The sequence below is a fragment of the Neomonachus schauinslandi genome, chromosome 11 (assembly GCF_002201575.2).
Source record: "Neomonachus schauinslandi chromosome 11, ASM220157v2, whole genome shotgun sequence".
Lineage (NCBI taxonomy): Eukaryota > Metazoa > Chordata > Mammalia > Carnivora > Phocidae > Neomonachus > Neomonachus schauinslandi.
In genome coordinates, this window is record NC_058413.1 from 847864 (window position 1) to 871922 (window position 24059).

Below are 24059 nucleotides of genomic sequence, written 5' to 3' on the forward strand. Positions count from 1 at the left end.
GAAGGCCTGGGGCCTGTGTGCACCCAGACGCAGGGCGCCCCATGCACTTGCGCCCCGGAGGCGACTGGAGGGCCTTCCTGGTTACTCCAGGGCCGCAGCGCGCATGAGGCTGGGACCCGAGCCCTTCCTCCCTTTGCCCGCGTGTGGACCAGGCACCTGCTGTGTGGGCACCGGGGAAATGAGCAGCAGACCCTGCTCCCCGAGTTCCCAAGCCAGCCAGCATCTGCACAAGGATGGTGAGAAGATAACAATGTGTGTCAGTCCAGAGGGTCCAGGAGGTGTGGGAAGGTGCAGGGAGTTGCTGGGGTGGCCAGGAAAGCGGCCCAAGGAGGGGACATTTAGGAGAGGCTAGAGGGAGGACAGCATCTGTGCAAAGGCCCTGGGGTGGGGCTCACCAGCAGTGGCTGGAGCTGGGGGGGAAGTGGGTGGAGGAGAGAAGTCTCGAGGCCCCTGCAAGGGCTCCAGCCTTGACCCAAGCAAGACGGGGCTGCTGGGCACTCGGAGCACAGGAAGGATGTGACCCAGCCCGAGCAGATGTGAGGGCAGATGCAGCAGTGTGCAGAGGTGGGAGCAGGACTCTGAAGCCCCTGCCCCCTGCATCCTCGGTCCCCACTCCTGTCCCAAACATCCTCTCCTGGCTTGGCCCTCCAGCCGCACCTTCTCCCCCTGGAACCCTGAGCCTCTGGGCTGTGCCCAACACGGCAATGCTTCTGGGGGGCTGCGACCACGGGCTCCGTGTCCACACCCCAGCTCCTCACCTGTGGCTGCTCGCGTTCTGCGTCAGAGCTGTCCCGGCCCCAGAATGCGAGCAGAAGAGTCCTCCCACCCGCCCTGCCTCCCCCTCTCCTCCGGCATCTCTGCCCCCGCCCCAGGGTGTGCACTTGCAGGGCCACAGGGCGAGGAGCGAGCAGCAGGGGCCTGGCCTCCTTCTGGCCCTCTAGGCAGGGGGCCTGTTTGTCCTCAGCCCTCATCTCGCGCTTGTGTGGAGGCATGAGGGGTGCGGCACGGGGAAGACGAAAAGCCGTCTGCTGGGACTGAATGAGTGATGGTGTCTGGACGTGCGGCCGTGGGCAGGTGCAGTCCCCACGATGCAATGGGTGCCTTGTGGAGAGGCCCAGGGAGCCGCCCTGCCCCTTCTGCCACGTGAGGACACGGAGGGGACATCAGCCCCCGGAGCTGGGAGGCGGAATCGTCCGTGCTCTACGCCCCGGGCCTGGGTGCCGTCACAGCAGCAGGGACGGACTTTCGGGGATATCCTCACACATACAGAAAACCCAGAAGAGCCGATGCAAAAGCCAGAGCAGAGAGCTGAGAGGCGGCAGACGGCGAGCCAGGAGCAGCGAGAGCAGCGAACGCCACGCGTCCACACAGCCCCGGGGACGTGTTCTGGGCGGCGGCACGGCTCTGGAGCAGCCGGGCCGGGTCTGGAGCTTGACGGCGCTGGCTTGGCTCTGGGAAGTTGGGCGCCCGCCCGAATGACCCTGGAGGTGCTGAGGAAGGGACCGGAAGGCTCAGCCTGTGTTCCCAGGGCGGCACACGTGAGGAGGGCACCTGGACCGGGAACCTCGGAGTCGCGGGCACCGTGACAAAACCAGCTCCCCAGAGAGCAGAGGCAAGGGTGGCGAGAAGCTGCAGGGACAGGCTTTGGGCCCTGGGGCTCCGGGTCAAGCTGGAGGGGCCGCATGCTCACACGGAACAGCACATGGAACAGTCTCCTCGACCGAGGCCGGCAGCCTCCCCCAGCGTCCAGACCTGAGCTGCCGGCTGGAGGACGGTCCTGCAACACCATGCCGGCAACACAGGGCGGCGACCCCGGCCCTTCCCAGAGGTGCCCCAGGATCAGATGGGACACCAGGGCCCCACTAAAATTGGGGCTTATGGGGTCGCCTGGGTGGCTCAGTCAGTTGGGCGTCCAGGTCCTGGGATCTCAGGGCCCTGGGATGGAGCCCCGTGTCGGGCTCTGCACTCAGCGGGGCATCAGCTTGGGGATTCTCTCCCTCCCTCCCTCCCTCCCTCCCTCTGCTCCCCCCCTTCACACGTGTGTGCACTCTCTCTCAAATAAGTAAATCTTTAACAAAATAAAAATAAATAAAAAATAAAATCAGGGGTCATGTCCCCACGCCTGTAATGCGTGATTGGGGTGGACAGGCTTACTGCCAGCAGAGCCCACCAGTGACCCCTTCACTGTTCAGTACCCGCTGGTGCAGCTAGGGGGGAGCCCTGAACCCCAGGTCAAACCGCCGGTCCGAACCACGGCACGGGGGAGGGGCTGGCAGAGCGCAGGGCCGCCTGCAAGGACAGCCCCATCTAGCCCCTGCCCCGATCCGGGGCCACGTCCTGCACTTGCATGCCAGGACCACGGGGCCACTGGGTTCACGGTAACAGGCAGCGTGACTCACACGGAGTGAGCCGGCGTCTCGTGCCCTCCACATCACCGCTGTCCCTGAACTAGAACCCGTGTGCCCCACGTCACACACTCGTGTTTCCCAGTCGGTACAGATGTGTGTCGCAGAGGTAATGGGCACTTAGCCCCACGCCCCGTGGGGCTCACTGTGACTCCTGACCCGAGCCGAGCATCCCCCCTCCCACCCCTTCGCTCCCCGGGGGCAGCGGTCTCCTGGGCAGTGCCCAGCCTTCCACACATCTCCAGTGGCCGCGTCTTCACTGCCAGTAGCTGTCGGGCTCTGTCCCATCCTGTGCACAGCCTCCTGGTCTCTGCTCGCACTGTTTTGTCCTGTTTGCACATTTAGGTCCCTGTGTGGCGCTCAGTGGAGTCCGACTCTGTGGAGGTTTGGTCGTGTGGATTCTGCTGCTGAGCCTTGCTCATGGCTGCTCCCTGCTCGTGCGGACCGTCTCCCCAAGCACGCACGAAGCCGCGTGCGCTCGAGTCCTCAGAGGCCCAACCAACACCACGTTCCTCCAGGAAGAATGTGCCTCTGCTTCCACCAGCCCAGGACGGCTTTCTGCTCCGGGGCTTCCTGGGCCACGTCGGGCTTCTGGCAATCTCCCGTCACCTCCTTCTGCGGCAGGCGCTTTCCTTAGAGCTCACCCTCGCAGCAAGTTGGACACCGGCCCCTCGTCAGGAGCCACGCCTAAGGCTGTTAGAACAGAACCAAGGCGGCTCGCGCCCAGACACCCAGGACTTTAGCACCTCCAAACACGACCGGGCGCCTGCCTCGTGCACACTCGGGAACGTGCTAAGCAGACAGACCCCCACCCCACTGCGCTGACCCTCCGTGCAGCCCCCGCACCCGCCTGGGGTACTCCTTGAGCTTGGCTGTGCCCATGGCATCCTGGGCACTCTGTCCCAAGCTTCAGAACAGAAGCACTCCTTGCCTCCTCACATTGTGTTGGGCTCGAGCACACGCGCTTCCCTCCGCTGCTTTGGGCAAGACATTCATGGCGACACACAGCGAGTGGCAGCGAGCCACATGGAGGAAGCACTGTGCGGAACCCCACCTTGGGGACAGGGTGGGGGCACACAGCTGCCTCCCCTGCTGGCCCTGAACCTTCTCCCTGTCATTTTTTTTTAAGATTTTATTTGTTTGAAAGAGACAGAGATAGCGACAGAGAGCACAGCGGGGAGGAGAGGGAGAAGCAGACTCCCCTCTGAGCAGGGACCCGATGTGGGGCTCGGTCCCAGGACCCCAGGATCGTGACCTGAGCCGAATGCAGAGGGTTAACCGACTGAGCCACCCAGGCACCTCTCTCCCCATCGTATTTTAACTGAAAAACAAAACTTCATGCTTGGTATAAATATTTCAGGTTAACGTTCTGAATCCAGCCATTAAATTTCACCTGTACTCACACAACCGTTGTGTAGTTTGTTAGCGAGTGAACGTATCCTGAGCTAAATTAAAAACCACTCGGGAACAAAAACAGTAAAGTTTCATTGGAGAAGTTTAATTCTCTACTTTTATAGATACCATGTATTAAATTAGAAGGCCGAAAAGCAAAAATATACTTTACAATCAAAGATAACTCCGGACACTGGACCCCGACAGAAGCATCGGCAACAGCTCTGAGAATTGTTCCCACCGGCGTGCAGAGCTGCGGCCAGAGGAGTCGGTAAGGGGAGGGGCGCCTCCAGGAACGCTGGAGGGGAGGCGGGAGGGGGAGGGGGGCTGCATCTGGAGGAAAGGCCACCGACCAGCTCACGGAGGCCCCCGGGGTCTGCCACCTGGCCGTGCACAGGGCCACGAGGGACGGGGCCCCGGACACCAGCAGCCGCCCTGGCTCGCGGGAGTCCGTGGTGGCCACGCTGCGGCCATGTCATCGGCCCGTCCCAGGCCTGCTTCAGAGGAACTGCAACGTGACCCCCCTTCCCCAGGAGCAGCAGGCCACCACAGGCCACGAGCCCACAGACAGGATGGTCGGGCGTGAACAAGGAAAGGAGGGCCTAACACAACCAGGGAAGGCCCTGCAGAGTGTGAGCTCTCTCCGATGTCACAGTGTTCACAAGGGAGCACAAGGGACAGGTTTAGAGTCCCTCTCCCGCCACCTGAGGTCCCGCGAGTGAGCCCGCTGGGCTGCTTGCAGGGTTCTGTGCCTGCCCCACAGGGAGCACGTCCCCGAGGCGCCCAGACATCCCAGCAGTGGGGAGGTGGGAAGCGGCACTGGGGCCTCTGGGACCTGGGTCCTGTGCCGCACGTGTATGCAGGCTGTCCCCACAGGAGAGAGCTGCAGGCCTGCCCGACACTTTTTTCCGTTTGGGGAGAAATGTGCTGCATGGCCCCAAACTGACTGAACAGGGAGCTCGCGCTCCACGAGAAAGCAGAGCTCACACGTCCAAGCCAGCAGTCGGCGTCCACCGGCTGGCGGCGTCTTCACTGAGGAGCCCGGCCGGTGCGGTCACCGTGCTGCCAGCACGCGCTCCTTCAGCCTTCTGTGCACACGTCTCCGACCGACCCGCGCCTGCTGGCAGCAGAAGCAGCGTCCTCCAGCCGACAGCAAACCCCCAGGCAGGGGGAAGGCGGCACAGGAGTCCACCCTCATGCCGACCCCTCGCAGGGCCATGCTGCTGGGGCCCGTTGCGCCCACGGCGGAACGACTCCCTCTCCAGAGGCAAGCGTCTCGTGCGCAGGCTGCAAGCAGCACCTGAGAAACCTCTCACGTGGTGGATTTTCACGAGATGTCCCCCACCCACCTGTCCCAGTCCCGTGGCCATGGCTGCCACGCAGCCCACGGCACAGCCCACGTACCTCATGCCTCCCGGGAAGACTTAAACATTCACCAGATTGCTGCTTCTTTCACCCAAAGTAAATTCACAGGCCTGGTACAGTGTTTACTCAAATTAACATCAGTAGTAAGCCAACGGTTCCTAAATACCCTTTAATAAACAAATACAAAGTACTGGACCTACCACTTTTTACTCCCAGTTTCAAGGTTCTGTTCCAAGAGTTGGTCAGAGGATGGTGCGGCAAGCCCTCGGAGTCACACCCCACAGAGTTGGCAGGAGACACAGCAGGAAAAGGCATCATGGGGTCCCCGGGGCGTAGGACGGCCCTGCTCCAGAGCCTGCGGGTGGGGACAGGCGGGCTGCTGGGCTCAGCGGCCCCCGGATCCAGTGTGATCTGCATCTGTGCAGACCCTGCCGCTGGGCGGGCAACACGAAGTCGGTCTGCCCAAGACACTGGTGAACAGCCCAGAACCACACACAAGGAACATCCACGGAAGAATGTGAATTTTAAGGTTGAAAGTTGTAAAAATAACCCAAATTGGCTGTTAATGTTCTATGTGCCTGAAATAATAGGTCTACCCCGGTTAAGTAAACTAACTGCATGCCATTAATCAAACCCGGAGAACAGCGACACTTTCTAAAGCGTTGGCAGAGGCAGATGCTTGTAGAGAGCGATCTTGGGACAGCGTGCGGAGAAGGAGCCCATGGCCCTTGAAGACACTTGTCCCCAAGTGGCAGGAGGGCGAGTGTGCGTACACAGGACACGGCCCACGTGCCCACTCTGCTCCCAACGAAGCCAGGAGGAGAGTCACGCACACCCACCCTGAGCGACGAAGGGCCCAGCGGCCGGGGACCAACCACCCACATGCATCCCACACGAAGGTGAGGACTGGGACTACACACGCCCGAGAAAAGGCTACACGGGGCTCCTTCACAGGAGGGGGGGGGAGGGGCCGGGCCAGCACGTCGGGAGGGCCGAGGCCACGTGGCGGCTGGGGCTCTAGGACTCCTCGCCCATCTGGAGCAGGGAGTTGATGGCTGCGTCCCTGTCCCCTCTCTGGGCTTCCAGCACGGAGCGGATCACCTCCCGGTCCATGTTGGGGAACATGTCCTGGATGGCTCTCAGGTCTTCCTCGCTGCAGCGGGGCTGGGCGCTCACGGCTGCCGAGGGCAGGGCCACGGGCACCACGCCGGGGCTGCACACGGCAGGAACACCTGCAAGCACAAGACGCCGCTTAGGGGCGCACAGCGGCACCAGGGCCCACGCCGAGCGCCGGCCCCGGGGTCAAGAACGTGCGCCCCCGCCGCGGCCCCCATGCACAAATCCACTGCCCGCAGCCCTCCTCCCCAGCAGGTGCACCGTCCACGCTCTCAGCTCAGAGCCCGACAGGCTGCTCACGCTGCGGTCCCTTCAAACTCTGATGTTCACTGACCGAAGGCCACAAAACACTCTGTCAGGAAGGAACAGCACACGGGACGGGAGACCCTGACGGTCCCACAACAGCGGGCGACTGTGGGGCAGACCGTGCACCAGGTGGGTCCCTCCGACGCCAAAAAGCACGCGAAACCCAAGAGCAAGGCGCACACCGGAGCATTTCCTATCACGGGCCCAGGTGGTGAGACGCTGAGAGCCCAACTCTCCAGCTGACCGTCTCCAGGGTGGATGAAATCACGGGGCAGGGGCGCCTGGGTGGCTCAGTTGGTTAAGCGACTGCCTTCGGCTCAGGTCATGATCCTGGAATCCCGGGATCAAGTCCCGCAGCAGGGAGCCCACTTCTGCCTCTGACCCCTCCCCCTCTCATGTGCTCTCTCTCTCTCATTCTCTCTGTCTCAAATAAATAAAAAAAAACTTAAAAAAAAAAAAAAAAGAAATCACGGGGCAGAACAGCAGTGCGAAGGCTTTCCCACCCCGGGCAGCACTGTCCCCATCTGGTGGGCATGGCCTCCATGCAGCCCACGCACTGCTCAGCACACAAAGACCCTGCTACACGCTTCAAAAAGGCTCTCACCCCCACCCCGGGGTTAACTCCCCCGTGGGACCCCCACCTGTCGGGGGGCAGCACCTGCAGGCAGCCCCCCTCCCGCGGGAGCAGGGTCTGCACACACACGCACCTCCCCACATCACACACGTGCACACGCATGCCACGTACACACATGCACTTGCACGCACACACCAATACTGCAGATCACACGTGCACGCACACATCACTCATCACACGTGCACACGCACGCATACTGCAGATCACATGCATGCACACGCACGCACACACTGCAGATCACACACATGCACGCACACATCACTCATCACACGTGCACACACGCATGCACACACACTGCAGATCACACACGTGCACACACGCACGCACACTGCAGATCACACAGTGCACACACACAACACACATCACTCATCACACGTGCACACACGCACGCACACACACTGCAGATCACACACGTGCACACACATCACACATCACTCATCACACGTGCACGCACTGCACACACCGATACTGCAGACCACACATGTGCACACGCATGCACACCTCGACAAGGTTAGGGATGTAAGTTATTCACAGCAGAGAAGGCTCTGAAGCACAAGCCTCACACGAACACGGGCAGCGGGTGCAAGTCCCTGTTTGTAGGAAACGCATTGGAGCAGGTGGGCAGCTCGGCCTCGAGGTCCAGGCAAAAGCTCCTTCCTTTCCTTGGCCACCTCCTGCAAGTAGGTCACTGTCCCAAAGCTTACAAATGTGCATCAAAAGAGAAGTTCAAAGCCTCCATTTATACAGAAGTCTGCCTTTCCCCGAATAAACGTTTTAAGACAAACTTTAAAAGCATTTACAAAGAGAGCTAAGAAACCATAAAAACATGTCTCCTGACAAAGTGGACTTTTCGTTACTCAAACAGGTCGCGGGGCAGTGACGCCGTGGCTGAAGTGTGCGCCCAGAAAGATGAGCAAGACCTCACCTGGCCATCTGGAGCAGGGTCCTGATCAAAGGAGTGCCTGGGCCACAGGCACCGACCCTCAGGAGGGGCTTTGTGACCGTGAGGGCCATGGGGGCCGAAGCTGCGGCAGTGCAGCTAGGAAGGGTCCTGTCCGGCTCTGTGCCTCTGCCTCTAGGTACCGCAGCCCGGCCCACACCCTGATTCTGCTGGACTTTGGCCTCCAGAGTGGAGAGCAGACGATCCTGCGGGTTTAACCGGCCCCAGGGCACTCACACCTTTGCCCATAAGGTGCCTGTTCCTGCTCAAACCTCCAAGGCAGGCGGTCAAACCCCGATCTCACACAGACCCTGAAACCGCTGCAGGGAAGGGGCAGGGAGAGGCCCCACGGAGCGCCCCCCTGAGGCAAAGGAGGTGCCCAGCCGTTGGACCGCTCCAGCAGGAGGGAGTGTTCCCCCAATCAGTGTGCTTCCCAGGCCAAATACATCCCCTTGGTTTTCCTCAGTTTCCGGGTCTCTGCCGAGGTTTCCTCTTCCCACTTAGTAAGATGCTCTTTAATTCTGTGAATGAGTCCTGGCTACTCTGGAGCTCCTGGGTCACTGAGGCCACTTCCTATTGACTGGTTCTGTCCCAACCAGGGCTCACCCTTTCCCCCTCTTATCTGCTGGACGGCGGCCTGTGGAAACCGGAGTCCACGGCTCTCCCCGCTTCCTGAACCTGTGTGGGCACCCTGGACGCGGGTGCAGCCTGCCCGCCCCGCCCTTCCTTGTGGGGCTGTGGCTAGGCTCCGGGGTGAAGGTCAGCCCAAGGCGACACCCTGGTCCTGCACCAACCGCACTGCACAATGATGAGGCCTCTCTTCTCTGGCTGGTTGGAAACCCCAGCCCTGAGGCAGCACGGCCCCTGCCCCACAGCGTCCTGCCCCAGTCCAGCCCCTTTGGCACGGAGGGACAACCACGCTGCCTCGGGCAGAGACCGCGGTGACCAGGGGCTCCTCCGCCTCCCTTCTCTTGGGGCTCACAGTCCTACAGGCCTATCTGCTGATGCCCGATCACAGCTGCCGCCTCGTCCGTTCTGCCCGGGTTCATGGCTGCTTGCGGTAGGGGCTGGTTGAGTCCAGTTACCATGAACCGATGGCTGACGTTAACATTTGAAAATCCAAAGACGTGAAAGCACCCCGACTGCCGTCACAAACTGCTAGTTTACAAAGATGAACGAACACGACAGAACAGGAACGTTTGGGCACACGGCTCACTGCACCCCACACGGCAGGATCTTTCGTGACGGTAACTCATATACTAACGTGTTCAGAGATTACATTTCTAAACCTCCACAAAAGTTCAACTCGCCAACAGTCTGGGGGAAAAAACCTATATCCCACAGACGTATAAAATAATTCAAGCCTAAGACCACATCCTCGTGTTTGGAAGGATCCCGTGAGTCATGCGCAGACAGGACTTAGCCTGCACGCTGCGCCGCAAGCCCCCGAGGACAGTGCCGGGAAGGGGGAGTGACACACACCTGTGATGGGCACGTAGCCGATGCCTTGCTGGTACACGGTGGGCATCAGGACCACAGGCTGAGGCGGCATCATCACGGTGGCCGGCAGCGACTGGAACACACGGAAGACGATCATGGCGTCACAGAGAACACAGCACCCATGGAAATGGACACCCTAACACTGTCCTGGTGGAAGGCTGGGGCGAGCGGCTTGGCTACAGGGGCTGTTACAGAGCCGTGGCCGACTGACGCGGGATCAGAAGGGAACGCTGTCCCGGGAAGCAAACGGGTACTTTCAGGACCTACACCTGTAATGCTTCCCGACTGCCTCTAGAACGCTACCGGCTCCATTAACAGAACCGGGGTTGTGTGTTCGCGTGAAAACAGCAGTTGTGTAATCAAACGTCTACGAGTCGAATCACACTGATGCTGGGATTTGCTTTTAACAGGCCAGCGCTAAAGAAGGGGAATGAAGCTCTGTTGGGCTCGGACACCTGCAGGGAACTTCCTCCAGGCAGAGTTAAAGCAACAGGGACACCACCACCGCCTTGGTGACACAAAGGTGTCCCAGATCCCCACCTGCCCCAAGAGCAGCAGGCTGCGGGCCATGGAGCCCGCACGAGCCAAGAGACCTGAGGGCCAGAGGGCCAGCAGCCGCTCCCTTAAACCCCATGTGAGACCCCTCCCTACCGCCTGGTGGGCCCGCTCTGGCCATGGGGGCGGCCGTACCCTGAGGGACAGGCCACCAACCCATACTGCTCCTCCCACCCGGACGCCCGACGCCTGCGAGCCAAGGTCCCAGTCCCTCGGGGACAAACAGCTCCACTGAGCTGAGGCTGCCACTCAGCCGGCCCTCCTGCCCCACCCTCACCGTGTAGGACATGACCAGGTTGATCATGCCCTCCTTGTCGTCGCCCTGCCGGCCGCTCAGGCTGTACCACTCGTCCTCCACCTTGCCCTGCTTCAGGGACTCGGGAATGGTGACGTGCGTCCAGGCGATGCGGTCGTCCATGGAGAAGGCCCGCTGAGGGATATGGGTGCCCAGGTGCTGCCGTCACCCCGAGGCCCGGCCCTGAGGCCTTGCCCCTGCCGCCCCACCTCCTGCCCTGACGCCCCACTTCCCCACCGGTGCCCTCACAGCCCCTCAGCCCCGCCCATCATCCCTGCCCTGAGACCCCTGCCCACACCCCCACCCTCACCCTGCCCCCGGGGGGCCACCGCCTCCAAGAGTTACCCCCCACTCCCCCCAAGGTCTGGCTCCCCCACCACACACACAGGACCCACCACCCTCATCCCCATGAGGCCAGGAGGGCCTCCGCCCACCCTCTCGGGATCCCTTGCAAGTCCAAAGCCTAGTGGGCACGGGTGGAGGGAAGGAGGCCCTTTCCCTGCTAAGCAGGCCCTCCTCTCTACCCCTGTTTAGAGTAAAGGAAGAGGAAGAGTAGGAGGGAGGAACCTAGAAGGAAAGAGGGAGGACAAAGGGCGCCGCACCAGGTGGGGGGTCACCTCCAGGCCCTGCTGCCCAACCCCCAGCCCTCCGACCTCTCATCCTGCCAACCAATCCCGAGGCTCCCTGGACGGCCATGGAGGACTGGGCTGCCCCACACAGGTGCCCAGAGGACCGTGCTCAGGAAGAGCCCCAGTGTTTCTATCTGACCCTCCCAAGGACACTTGCCCAAGAACTCCATTCCACCCAGTGTGGGGTCTGACCCACTTTACGTCCAACCTGGTTGAAGAGCTGGCCTCTGTGCCTTTGGTTTGGGGATGTGTTTGGGGCTTGGGGAAGGAGTACAGTCAACACTGTCTCCTTGGAGTGCCCAGTGTTCCTGTCCCTGCTGATGCTGTTTCTGAATCTAACGGGTGCAAGGAACTGCGTGAGACTGTGTACTCTTCACTGCTGCTGGGGACACCCGGACACCCGTCACAAAGCAACGACACGCCCTGTGTCTGGGCACGCCTGCAGCTCCTGGACGGCCTCGGTGGTGGAAGACAGGGCAGCGTGGCTCCCGTGTGGCCACGCGTGGCCCGCACCCGCTGGGCCCGTGATGGTGGGCGGCCCTCTCACCTCGTCGAAGATCTCCAGGTAGAAGGAGTCCACGCCCGGGGGCACCGTGCACTGGATGACTTTATTCCAGCGAGGATTCTTGGCACCGTTGTGGGCGGTGGGCGTCTCGTAGACTGCGTAGCCAAGGCGCAGTCGGCAGTACGGATCCATGCGGGTCATGCCGTAATTCTTCGCCAACTTGGCCTGAAATACAGCCATTGTTACTGAATGAGCAGCTGCCGTCGGAGTGAGAGACATGCGCTCATCTAAGCTGTCCACCCCCTTCAAGTCATCAACCCCAGGGTTTTCCGGGGAACAGGACACGGCCGAAACTGTTCCTGGGCACCAGGTGCCGAAGGTCCCGGCTCAAGTCAAGGGAGCTGCTGTGCCGTGTGGGGCAGCTCCTTCTCCAGCATCCCCTCAGAAGAGGCTACAGAGCAGGGTGACAGGCAGGCTGTCCTGGGCCAGAGCCAAGAGCCACCCGGGACACGGGGCTTGAGAGCCAGCCTGGAGCAGCGGGGTGGCGAGTTTAGGGCACCTGGCCCAGCCACCGCCTGGCTCCCTTTTCTGTTCTCTGTCCACTGCTGCAGGTTATGGATCCCGCGGAGCCCAACCTCCAGCCAGACAGGCTGCCTTTGCAGGGGAAGAAAGCACAGGGACTGATGAAGAGCTAAGGCTCTGGCTGCCTAGGAAACCCGTCAGCAAACGTCCTTCCAAGCGCATCACACACTGGAACGTAAAACCAAAAACCACATAACTTCGACGTGGAGACACCTGGGTAGGACAGCGCCACCACGGCCCCGGCCCGCCAGCACCACCAGCACAGACCTGCCCGCACGGAGAGAGGTGCACGGCAGGCAGGTGTGTGACACGGTGCCAGGCCCAGGACAGGGGCCTCTCAAGCCGCAGCGACGAGAACGCAGCCCAGTGGAACGTGGGCGAAGGCCGTCAGCCGTCACAGACACAAGGGAAACCCCAACAAGCCCAAACCAAACCAGCCCTGTCCTGAGCGCGTGAAGCACCTGCACCCCACATGCGGGAAGCAGACGACACGCCTACTGGACACCCAGAAAGAGGCCCCGTGGGCTGTGGCGTGGATGCTCCCATCTGCAGCTGAGTGGAGGGCTGGCCTGGGCGTGGGGGCAGGGAGGGGAGAGGGGAGCCAGGGGCCCGACCGCAGAGCGCTCTGCTCCAACGGCAGGGACCACCAGGGACACGCCGGGGAGGGAGGCCAGGAAGCACAGTGGGGCCGCCCGCAGACCGAGGGGAGAAAGGCTTATCACAAAGGGCCATGGGCCACACCGAGAGGCCCAGCAGGCAAAATGGGGCTGGAAGGACGGTATGGAGGGTGCGGACCGGCTACTCGTGTGGGCGCGTGAGAAGTCGGACTTTCAGAAACACGTGAGTATCTGAGGTGACCCCATCAGCCCCGCAAGTGTGGCCAGGTGTCTGGGGTGCAGTCCCCTTAAAACCCACGGCATTCGCAAGGCCCGACTGTGACTCTGCCTCCCAGTGACTCCCCTTTCTTCTTGGTTTCACAGAAAGCTGTGGTGACCAAAGCCACGTTAGATCCTGACCACGCCTTTGGCTTTCCTGGGGTCCGCTCAGCAGCCGGGGCCTCCCTCCGTGCCCCCACCTCCCCAGCAGCCGTGAGGGTTGGGAAGGGGCGGTGCCCGGCACACAGCACACGCCCAGCACATCCCTCACTGGCTTTTCCTGCTGTTTCTGGTAGAAGCCTGGGTCATCCTCAGCATCTCACTTACATCGTTTCTCATCAGGTATGTTTCAAGAAAAACGAATCACGAAAACCATTTGTCCACACAAAAAACGCGGCCCAGCAGCCACCGCCCACAGAGCAGCCGCACGCGGGGCCGCCCCCACCCCGAGCAGGCCCCAGGGAGGCCCCGACACCCACCTGCACCACAGTGATGCTGAGGCGGCCCACCGTGCCCGCCGCCGCTCCGTACTGCAGCCGCTGGGCCGCCTGCCCGTCCAGCTGCACCTGCTGCTGCGTGGCCGTGGGCGTGATGCGGAGGAAGTCCTGCGGGAGCTCGCCGACATACACCTTCAGGGCGAGCACAGGAGTTAGTGTGGCAGGAGCTCAGGGCGTCATCTACAAAGCGAGGGGCCCACGGGGTCCAGGGTCTCCAGCCCGAGTGCCTCGAGCCACCACGATGCCCTCCAGCACGGAGCCCACTCCCGGTGGACACAGAAATGCACACCAGCCTCTGCTCGGGCCCTGACAGCAGGTTCTCATGCTCAGAACGGCTCCTTGACGGTCTCTCGGGCCGTGGTCAGGTGTCACACGCCCCCTGCCTACGTGTCCGTCATTGGCTTTCCCCGCGGGCTGCAAGGCACTGGTTGAAACCAAGCAGTGAGACAAAATCGGAAGCTTGGATTTCCAGTTGTACGGAACCCCCCCACCCCCCGTGCTGACACAGCTCAAATGCAACAACAGCCCAGAAGACCCCACGAAGCCCCAAACACCCCCCTTCTGCCTCTTGCCGAACCCCTTGTCCACGAGGAGGCCTGGCCTCCCAGAGATGGGGCCGGGGACGTGCAGGACGGTGGCCTGTGCAGAGGCCCCGAGGGTTCCCAGAAGCCAGTCTTCCAGGAAGAGGCAGCGGCTACCTCGGGAGCCGGCTGCCACACGTGGCCGTGGCTGTGAACAGGCTTCCGCTGCAGAGATGAGCAGAGCACGGCCCCACTGGGTGTCGGACGCCCAGGCAGCCTGCACTCCGCTCCTTCCCAGGCAGGTTGGGTTCAGGGCGCGCAGCCCCCGGGGCCACAGGTCCTGGTGGGAGGGAGCAGCAGAGCTACAGCCCAGGGCCCGCCTGCAGGGGTCCCCGGGTCCTCCTCGGCCGCCCCAAGGGAACATCACAAGGCCGAGAGCCTTGAAGAAGCGTTATTTTCAGGAAATGCCAAAAGGAAACCCCCACGTGTCACAGGGCGTTGTGGCAAACTGCATTTCCTGACAGCAGCCGCTGGGGACCACCTCATATGTCCACGCACCAAGTATCCTAAGGCCTCTCGCTCAAGCTCTGGCCTTCCAGATGCATTTCTCCCGAGGCGCCTTGTGCTGTTTCATTTCAAATAACCCTAGAAAGGTCTAGGTTCCTGTCCTCCATGTCCCCATCTCGGGCCTGGAGATCAAACCAGGCACTGAAACCGATGGAAACCCACTCAAGACCCTAGGGTCAGGGGCTCCGCCCCGGCCACTCCCACCTCGGCGCCCATCAGCTTGGTGCTCCAACTGCTTCCCCTGCGGAGCAAGTGCACCCTTCTCCCGGCAGGACCCCACACCGGGCCGACTCTAGCACCTGGGGAGGACAGCATCTCACACCTTCTCGGTCTGGAGTGGGCGGCCCCGATGGGCCCACAGGGGCCCCGAGCACTCATTACAGACGAAAGGGAAAGCGGCGGCGCCCGGGAGGCCCAGGGTTGCCAGGGGAGGAGTGCACTGACTCCCGAGGGGCTCGTAGGTGCCGTTCCCCCGGTGTGCCACGTGGCTCACCAGCAGGGCCCAGGGCTTGCCCCGGAAAGAAGGCCACACACCCTCCATCACGGCTGAGATGCTGCGGCTGGCCTGGCGGCTACCAGACCAACGCCCATCGCCAGTCGCTGGGGCAACCAGGAGCCACACTCCCAGCCAGCGCTCTTCCCAGCGGACACAGGGCCGGACGCTGCCTTGCCAGCCGGCCTCGGGCCTCCCAGCCTCCGCCTGCAGGGGCCGTGGTGAGCTCTGCCCGCTCCCGTGAACACAATCTGGCAGACACAGACTCATGTCAACCAGATTCTCATTTATTCTGAAAAATAACCGCTCACCCCGTATCACACACAGCAGCTCTGAGGATCCAGCAGGGAACGGGCCCTGCCCTTGGGGGGTACACTGGGGATGGCCAGGCATGTGTCTGCGGCGACAGTGGTGACAGGGTGTGCTCAGGCATGGGGATCATTATTTCCGTTTCCCATCATCCCATCATCCGAATGGGACTTGCAGAACCACGTTTCCTTTCTACTGTACTCATCTGGGTTTCTTCAAGGAAAACACACTCCTTTTTAATGGGGGGAAATAAAATTTATCAAAGGTCAGAGATCGGGGCGCCTGGGTGGCTCAGTCGGTTGAGCGTCCGACTCTTGATTTCGGCACAGGCCACGATCTCAGGGTCCTGGGATGGAGCCCCATGATGGGCTCCTTGCTCAGAGAGAAGTCTGCTTGGGACTCACTCTCCCTCTACCCCTCCCCCTGCGCTCGCGTGTGCTCTTTCAAGTAAGTAAACCTTTACCAAAAAAAAAAAAAGGTCAAACCTCTAGTGCTCTTTCTCAACCATGTTTTAACTATAAAACTATAAACGTGAAACGAGGATCTTTACAACATAAATTAAGAGTGCAAACAAAACACGGGAAGGGGACAGAAGTTGAGCCCCCCGGCCAACGCCAGCACTGACAGGCTGGGGGATGCCGGGTTCCTGAAAAGCCGCAAGGATGACACCACGTCCCGGAGGCTTCTTCCCACCCAAGGGACAGGCTACAAAATCCCTGACCGGCAGGCCCCCAAACAAGGAAAGTCTGAGATGGTCCCAGAGAGCAGGCCACTGAGGGTCCGGGCTGAAACCCTAGGACAGAAGGGAGAGTGAGGCAAACACGGGGCATCCAAAAGCCCGGAGCGAGCAGTCACACACCAAAGCCAGGTCTCTGGTTGTGACAGACGTACCCTGCCGACGTCACCAGTGAGGATTGCACACAAGGTGCAAAGACACTGGGGCTCTCCGAACTGTTACAGCCGTTCCGTAACTCTAACATGTGAAGTTTGTCAGAAAACATGTCAACTTAATGGGAAAAAAAGGAAACAGCGCCCCACTTCTTACGAAATACCAAGCTCTTGGTCATGCAAGCAGCACTCGCAGCCCCGGGAGGCGGCAGACAGGTCTGCCCGCTGCTCCAACCGCGGCAGAGTCCGTCCACGTGAGCGGACTCCCACACCTGCAGTCAGCACTGCGGGCGAAACCAGTCCTCGGTCAGGCCTGACAGGCGAGCCCGGGTGCCGACACGAGCCCGACCGCCTCAGAGACCAGCCAGGGAAAGTCGTCGTGAGTGCCTGCATTACTGACGTACAGAAGTTCAGGGCTAATCCTAAAATTTACTTTTGCCATATGACGACGGAGGAAACGTCTGAACGGTCACATTAAAATACATGCTTTATCCTGGCTCAAGGACTAGAGAGAATGATTAATCTTGATCAGAAATAAATAATAGACATTGTAAACTGTCATTTGGCTCATGCTTACAAGATGGATACAGAGTCCAAAACGGACTGTCAGCCATGCACTGGCTGGGGCAGGGGGCCCTCTGGGCCTGTCTGTCGTCACTGTCCCCGCAAGGACCATACCCCATCTCTCCTCGCCGCCCTCACAGTCTGCAGATAGTGTCTATCAGTCCACATCCCGTACATGGACTCATGCTCTGCGTACAAACAGCACTCCTGAGTTAAAGCAGGGTTACGATAAAGTTTTTAGGGGCACCTGGGTTGCTCAGTTGGTTAAGTGCCTGCTGTTGGTTTAGGTCATGATCTCAGGGTCCTGGGATGGAGCCTGGGATTGGGCTCCCTGCTTCTCCCTCTGCCCCTCCACCCTGCTGGTTTGTGTCCACTCTAACAAATAAATAAAATCTTAAAAAAAAAAAAAATGAATAAAGTTTTTAAGTTAAAAGTTAGGTTAAAAACCGAAAACCTATTAACGCTTTGTATCTGTATTTGTTGAGAACCTTGAACATATTTACTTGTAAGTTATAATGTGTCAAATTACGCACACAAATCAGCAATTTATATAAACACAGTACCAATGTAATCAATTAAAAATTCATTCAACTGTTACTTTTCCAGTAAAACATCTGGAAAATTTTCTTAGAAAATATTTTTAGTGAACTTTTAACTTTTGCTTCAAACGAGAGAATACTTTTTAGCCACCTGCTGGATGTTCTTTTTGGCGCCCCGACATAGTGACTGGGTGGAGAATGCCTGTGGCACGAAAACAAACATGAGAACGGCGGCCACGAGGCAGAGCTCCCGTGTCCACGTGCCCCACCAAGCCGATGGCCACGTGATGCCCAATGAAACGGCACGATGATGCTGCGAGGAGTGGAAGCCCCAGTGCGGGCCGCCAGCCACCGTGAGGCCTTCCGTTCGCACTGCCTCGTCTGAGGACCTGCCCCGCCCTCTGGGGCCGGCGTCACACGTGAGAACACAGGCGCTCAGGGCTCCGGAGCCCCCGCCACGGTCCGAAGAGGCGCCCCAACACAAACGCCTCCTTAGTCCACAGCTGTCACTCAGCTCTCGGTCCACATCACTCACACTGGAACCACGGCCGAAAGGGATGGAGGAAGGTGACAACAGAGACACAGAGAAGCCCGTGTGGCCACGAGCTGTAGAGGGGCTGAGGGCCAGGTGGTGAAGTCAGCAGCACACAGGATAGGGAGCCCCAACCTCGGGACGGCGTCTGGTGGGCCAGGAGCCCTGAGCCTCCCTGGCGTTGCAGGGGCCTGCCCTGCTGAAGGCCCTGCAAGGGCACACCTGCCACTAGATTCACCGAGGCCACAGCTCAGCAGGTTCCATCATCTGCCTGGGAGAAACTGCCTGTCCCCCCAGTGACTGCATGAGGGGTGGCTCTGACCCCCAGCCTGGCTGCTGACAGAATCCTGGCTGTACCGTGGCCAAGGCGCTGGCCTGGCACCCTGCGGGAGGGGGCCCAGGCAGGTGAGGAGCTGGGCCTGCCGTGCCTCCCGTCTGGCAGAGCCGGGCACCTGCTGCAGGGTGTGACAGCTGGCGGGCCAGTGGGGCGGGAGAGGTGGTGTGTGGGCGGGGCACAGGCCAAGAACCAGACTCTGTCTGCTCAGAAGGCGCAGCAGCAAGACTACCCACGGGATCATCCTGACTGACGTCTGGAGCGTTCCAGGGCAAGGAGCAGCAGAACGCAGGGATTTGGCGTTCAGGAAGGAGGCGGGGAGAAGGCAGGGAGTCATGGTCGTGTTAGGGACCCAAAGCTGGGGTCCCCGAGGGAGAGGACACACAGAAAAAGAGGAGGACGAGCCGGTGGAAGGAGGCCCAAGTGGAGCCAGGGGACGCCGCTGTCACCTGGCCCACAGGGGATGGCTGTTTCCAGAGGGCCCGAGAACTCACCTAGGGGAGCTTGTGAACACCTGACACCAGCCGCTCTGTGCCCCTGCTCGGGCGTCCTCGGCCTCCTCCAGGGGCCTTGCTGCCCTCCATGGACACGGCTGCCCTCCCGGGGGCCACAGCCCCGCCCCCCAGCTCCCAGCGTCCTGCAGGTGTTGAAGCAGAATGGTGGGGCCAAGGGCAGTGGTAAATGGTGCACGCGGAACTGCAGGCAAAGATGACCATGAGGGAGAGCCGGGTGTTTTGAGGGATGCAAGCTAACTCCTCGGGCCCATCAGCTCACCTGTTCAGGCCTTCCTACAGGCCAGGCTGGGACAAGCACGCCACACACACGGACTCAGTCCATCCTTGCACAAACGCGTGAGGCCACCGAGGCTCAGCAGCTGGCCCAGAGTCAGAGAGCTGACTGTCGCTCAGGGACGGCAGTGGTGACCCAGAAGAGGGACAACAGGGCGCGGGGAGTGCGGTGGACACGCGGAGCCGCAGGGGCAGAAGTGTCAACCGCTGACTGCCCCAGGCCAGCCGCCGCCGCCGGGACACACACACTAAGATCCGCGCGTGCGGGGTGCCACACAAGCAAGAAGAGCTTCCAGGAGTTGGAGAAGGGCACTCACGAACAGAGCCTGGAAAAGTCTGCCACCAAAGCAAACTCAAAAAGACAAACTGAAAGCAAAAGCACAATGGTCCCACGGTGTGAGGGGCAGGAAAGGAAGCAGCGTCCGGGCTGGGAAGGGGCCCCCCAAGATCACATACCCATCAGGAGGAGTGCAAACACAGCGGCTGACTTACACCCTGCTGAGTCTGCACAGGGAAGGTTCTACCATAACCACCAGGAGAACAGAAATCTGTGTGTTTTCCAGACCAGGACAGAACGAACACCGGAATTTGAGAAACTATTTAATCGCCCAAAGAACGCAAGGAGAGACATGGACACAGAAAAGGTAAACCTGAGCACAGAGGACAACAGCAGAAGGAAACGCATGTGCGTGATCACAATTACTTAACGTGTTCCCGCTAAGAGACAAAGACGCTTCTTAGATTTGACTTTTTAAAGGTCTAACGACATGCTGATGATAAACCAACCTTAGACAGACAGAAAGACGTCTGGTCGAAGGATGAAGACACGAACACAGGCGGATACTCCCACGCTAGCATGGGTCCAAACAAGAAAGGCTCCGTGCAGCCAACAAGGGCACCGCACCCTGACCCTGGACACACCCCCACCCAGCTCAGAGAGGCGGGAGGGAGAGGCCCGGGCTGTCAGCCGGGAGGACCTGGGCCAGCCGGCAGGGCGAGCAGGCATGCCACGGCAGGCAGGCTGTGCACACGAGGCCCACGGGCTCACGACGGTGCTCAAGGAAATGCTGCCACGCACAAGCCTAAAGAGAAAGCCAGGCCTTCCCTCCGAGTCCTGGAAACCGACGGGCAAGAGCTGAGCATTTCCCGACCTCTCTTGCACAACTGTGTTTCAGCACAAACAGACAGCGGACCATTTGCAAAGCCATCTTAGCAAACAGTCCCAAATAATAAAAACAGAACAAGCCATAAAATACAAGTATCACCCTTTGCCATCCCTAAAGAAGTCACTGATCCAGGAATAATTATCAATATCGAAGTTATTATTTACATTTACCACTTACTTGAACTTATCTGTATATATATATTTTATATTTATATGGAATTAAGAACGTTGTTACTACAACGTCTATCAAAAACAATCATCATCATCAAGGCTGACAAGGACCTGGACAGTCTCAAGTCACCCAAGTGTCGCCCAGCAGACCAGCTCGGGTCAGGAGAGAAAAGGCATCATGAGGAGGGCGGCGGTGCGCTTGGCCTGAACCCGCTGACTGATCAGCACCTCCAGGAGCAGGACGAGTGGTTGTGGTCAGCCTGAACTCCGGGGGGCCCACCCACACATCTGGGAGGGAGGCTGGAAAGGCCCCTGCAGCCCTGACTGAACCTCATTCGCCATCCCCATGAGCTGACAGGCACTATGTGGTTTAAAGCAGCGTGTCCTACAAACTCCCCAAGTTCTAACAAGGAAGGCAGGGGGGCCCATCAGGTGCTTCTGAACGATCTGTGGACTGGACAGAAACCCTGGACAGAAAATGGACGTTGTCACAAGAATACTAGCAACGTGAAAAGCGGGGCAAACAGCATAGGCCTGGGGCATGGCTCAGTGGCGATTCAGGGAAGGAACTAGCCTGGATAGACAGATGCCTAAGAACCATCTGAGCCCCACCGAGGGAAGCAGTCAGCACTGCCCCACCCTCAGCCCACCCTCAGGCTTCCCTGTGCGAGGACATGGGAAACACCCTGTCTCCACTACCAGGCAGGCTCCTGTTCCTCCTTCACATCCCCAAGGACGCTGCCTTCACTCCTTTGTGGCAAGTGGGAGGTGATGGTCAGACTTCAGAGTATGCCCCACACGTGTGAGTCCAGGCTCTGGGCTCCCTGGAGCCCCGGTGGAGCCCTGGGTGCCATGCACAGGGATGCAGCCCAGCGGCTGGGGGCTAATGCTCAGGAGAGCTGCCCAGTCACCACCCAGCGCCTGAGGCCCGCCCAATGCTCCTTCACCACCACCTGCTGGGATGGCAGAGCACCCAGCACCCAGTGGAGTCTGGGCACCCTGGGTAAAGGAAGAAGCCCACCAGACTCGAACAATGGCAACACGGTCCTTACAAGGACTGTTTAGCCCAGAGGGGAGCAGGGGGCACGAAGAGGCTGTGTGCCAGGCAAAAAGCTTTCTTAAAAAGTTAACACTATAGTGACCAGATAAAACTCAAGCACTCAACCCATTCGCTGCCTGCTGGCCTCTCATCTGGAAAAGCACCCTGGCCATGCCTGTTACTCGAACCAGCACAGGTACCCACCCCGCCCTGGCCTTCCAGCAGCAGCCCACCCTGTCTCCCTCCAGGCCCAGCCCCTGCCCACGGGCCAGCCCCACCACACGGGCTCCTCCTTCAGGTGTTACATCAGGTGCCATCTCCCCCCAGGAACCTTACCCACCTCAACCACGGCCCATGACAGGCCACCTTCATATCTAAGTCTTGAGTTAAGACCCACAGCTCTGGGGCGCCTGGGGTGCTCAGTCAGCTGAGCATCTGACTTTTGGTTTCAGCGCAGGTCATGACCCAGGGTCGTGGGATCGAGCCCCACATCGGACTTCGCGCTCAGTGCAGAGTCTGCTTGTCCCTCTCCCTCTGCTCCTCCCCTGCTCATGTGCTCTTCTCTCGAACTCCCTCTCCAATAAATAAATAAAATCTTTAAAAAAAAAAAAAGACCCACAGCTCTGAGTGTGCAGCTCACCAGCTCGCAGGCTGTTTGCTGCGCTGCCCTATAAGATCCTGATGGGGTCACCACACCTGGGTGTTCACTGTATCGTGCTGCCCCAAATACCATGATCGATAACACTGGCTGAGGAAGAAGTCACATGCCCTGCGCTGGCACTCAAGACCCCAGCCCTGGATGACACCTTCCTGGAGCCCCCACCAGCTCCGGCCCAGCCCTGCCATTACTGCGTGTTTGCGGGTCACGGAGGGCACCCCATGCTGCACACCAACACACACATGTAAGGCCACAGCATGGTCACGCGTGCCAGGAAACACCCTACTCACGGAGTCAACAGAGAAGCAGCACGGGACAGCACAGGCCCCACGTGTGTGAACACTCTCGGACGCTCCTGCTCCCTCCCTCAGGACTGCAGGGGCTTCGGCTTTATGCTGTCACAGAACTGAGTGTTCCCCTGGTAACAGGACGAGCTGAGCTCCACGGAGCGCTCCCTTCACACCAGACACCGCACCCAACTTTGTGCGTGTTTACACTCAGTCCCATGCCTCCAGGGAAGTCCTGCACAAGGGCACTGGGTTCCCAGGAGGCTGAGGACACATGACAGGCCAGGGCGGGGGCTGTCCTGCCCGACCATTAAGCCCACTGCTCCCTGGCGGGGGGTGTGGGAGGGCAAGGAAAGGAGCCGCTGGGGTTCCCTTGCTCTCCATCAGCCGATCAGCCTGTTGCATAAACATGAGAAATTGCTGGCAGCGAACCTGCTGTAATTTGCTGTGAAGATGGAGCGTTGGAAGCCCCAGGATGAGCCCAGAACTCTCCCCACTGGCTCCGGGGCCTTCCCACACCCAAGTCCAACAGGAAGTGTGGGTCAGGTCCCCTTCAAAGCTCTCAGAAAGAGCACCTGTGCCCAAAGGGGAATTCCTACAAAACCAGGGTCTTCCTTTCAACCTCAGAAAAAGCGTTCTGTGAAAAGATCCTCCTCTAGTGCGCACAAACAAGATCCACCCACGTCCAGCTCTAAGGGTGAGAAGCCCTGGGGATGGGAACTCACCCTCAGCAGCTGACTGAGATCACATCACAGGAACCTTTTTTCCTGCTCAAAAGGACCAAAATGTTCCCCTGCTGTGCATCTTGAGCTTCTGTTCATACAAACTTCAGGTTTGTGACAACCCGCCCCTGATGCAGTCTGAACGGGCTGCTGGGAGGCCACCTTACCGCCGGGCCGACCTGAGCCAGTCTACACCAGCTCTCCTGCAGCAAGGCGGGGGGGGGGGCTGCTCCATGTGAGGACCATCCGGGGCACAGGGGACCCTCCTCGGTCCGGGGGACCCACCCGGGGTGCGGGGCCTCCTCCGTCCGGGGCCGGCCCCGCCGCGCCGCCGCCCCGCCCGGAGCCCGTCGTCGGGCCCTCCCCGGAGGCTACGGAGCCCACGCCCGCCGCCCGCCACCTGCCCGCAGCCTCACCGGCCCGCGCTGCGTGCTGACGGTGGTCGCCATGGTGCTACCCGGCCCCCGCCTCGCCCACCGGGAGCGAACGCGCCCGCGACCCTCGGCGCCGGAGCCTGCGACGCCGACTGCTGTCCCACAGAAGCCGCCGCCGCCGCCGCCGCCTCGGTCAGCTGACGGCTGGCCCCGCCCCCCACGCCGCTCACTGCGCAGGCGCCGCGCCCGCCCCGCCCCTTCCGGCACCGCACGCACGCGCGCTCCCGGCGGGCGCCTGCGCAGTCGCTCTCCCCGGGCCGCGGCCCCGCGAAATGGCTCCCGAGCTGGCCGTGTGCGCATGCCCGCCAGCGGCCGGCCCGCGCCGGTCACGTGGTCCGCTGGGAGGGGGGGGGGGGGGGGGGGAGGGGGGCCCGCCCCCCGCCCCCCCCCCCCCGCCCCCCGCCCCCCAGTCCCCGCTTGGGGTGGGTGCTGCGGCCGCTGCGGGCCCTGGG

At 60.6% G+C, this 24059-nt stretch overlaps 2 protein-coding genes across 5 annotated transcripts in view; one reads left to right on the forward strand and one right to left on the reverse strand.

Moving 5' to 3' along the window:
- Positions 1 to 24059, forward strand: part of TSPAN4 (tetraspanin 4) — a 559204-nt gene that overhangs the window by 267761 nt on the left and 267384 nt on the right. The gene's annotated exons all lie outside the window — the stretch shown is intronic.
- Positions 5351 to 23755, reverse strand: LOC110582225 (toll interacting protein). 3 transcript variants are annotated; one of them, XM_021692181.2, is made up of 6 exons: positions 23590 to 23755; positions 13579 to 13728; positions 11685 to 11867; positions 10491 to 10643; positions 9641 to 9731; positions 5351 to 6394 (listed from the first exon to the last, which is right to left on the reverse strand). In XM_021692181.2, the coding sequence occupies exons 1-6, from the start codon at positions 23620 to 23622 to the stop codon at positions 6180 to 6182; spliced, it is 825 nt and encodes a 274-aa protein (XP_021547856.1). In that variant the 5' UTR covers positions 23623 to 23755; the 3' UTR covers positions 5351 to 6179. The 3 variants fall into 3 exon arrangements, with proteins under 3 accessions (XP_021547856.1, XP_021547855.1, XP_044775608.1); XM_021692180.2 differs by having other exon boundaries at positions 10491 to 10667; XM_044919673.1 differs by lacking the exon at positions 11685 to 11867.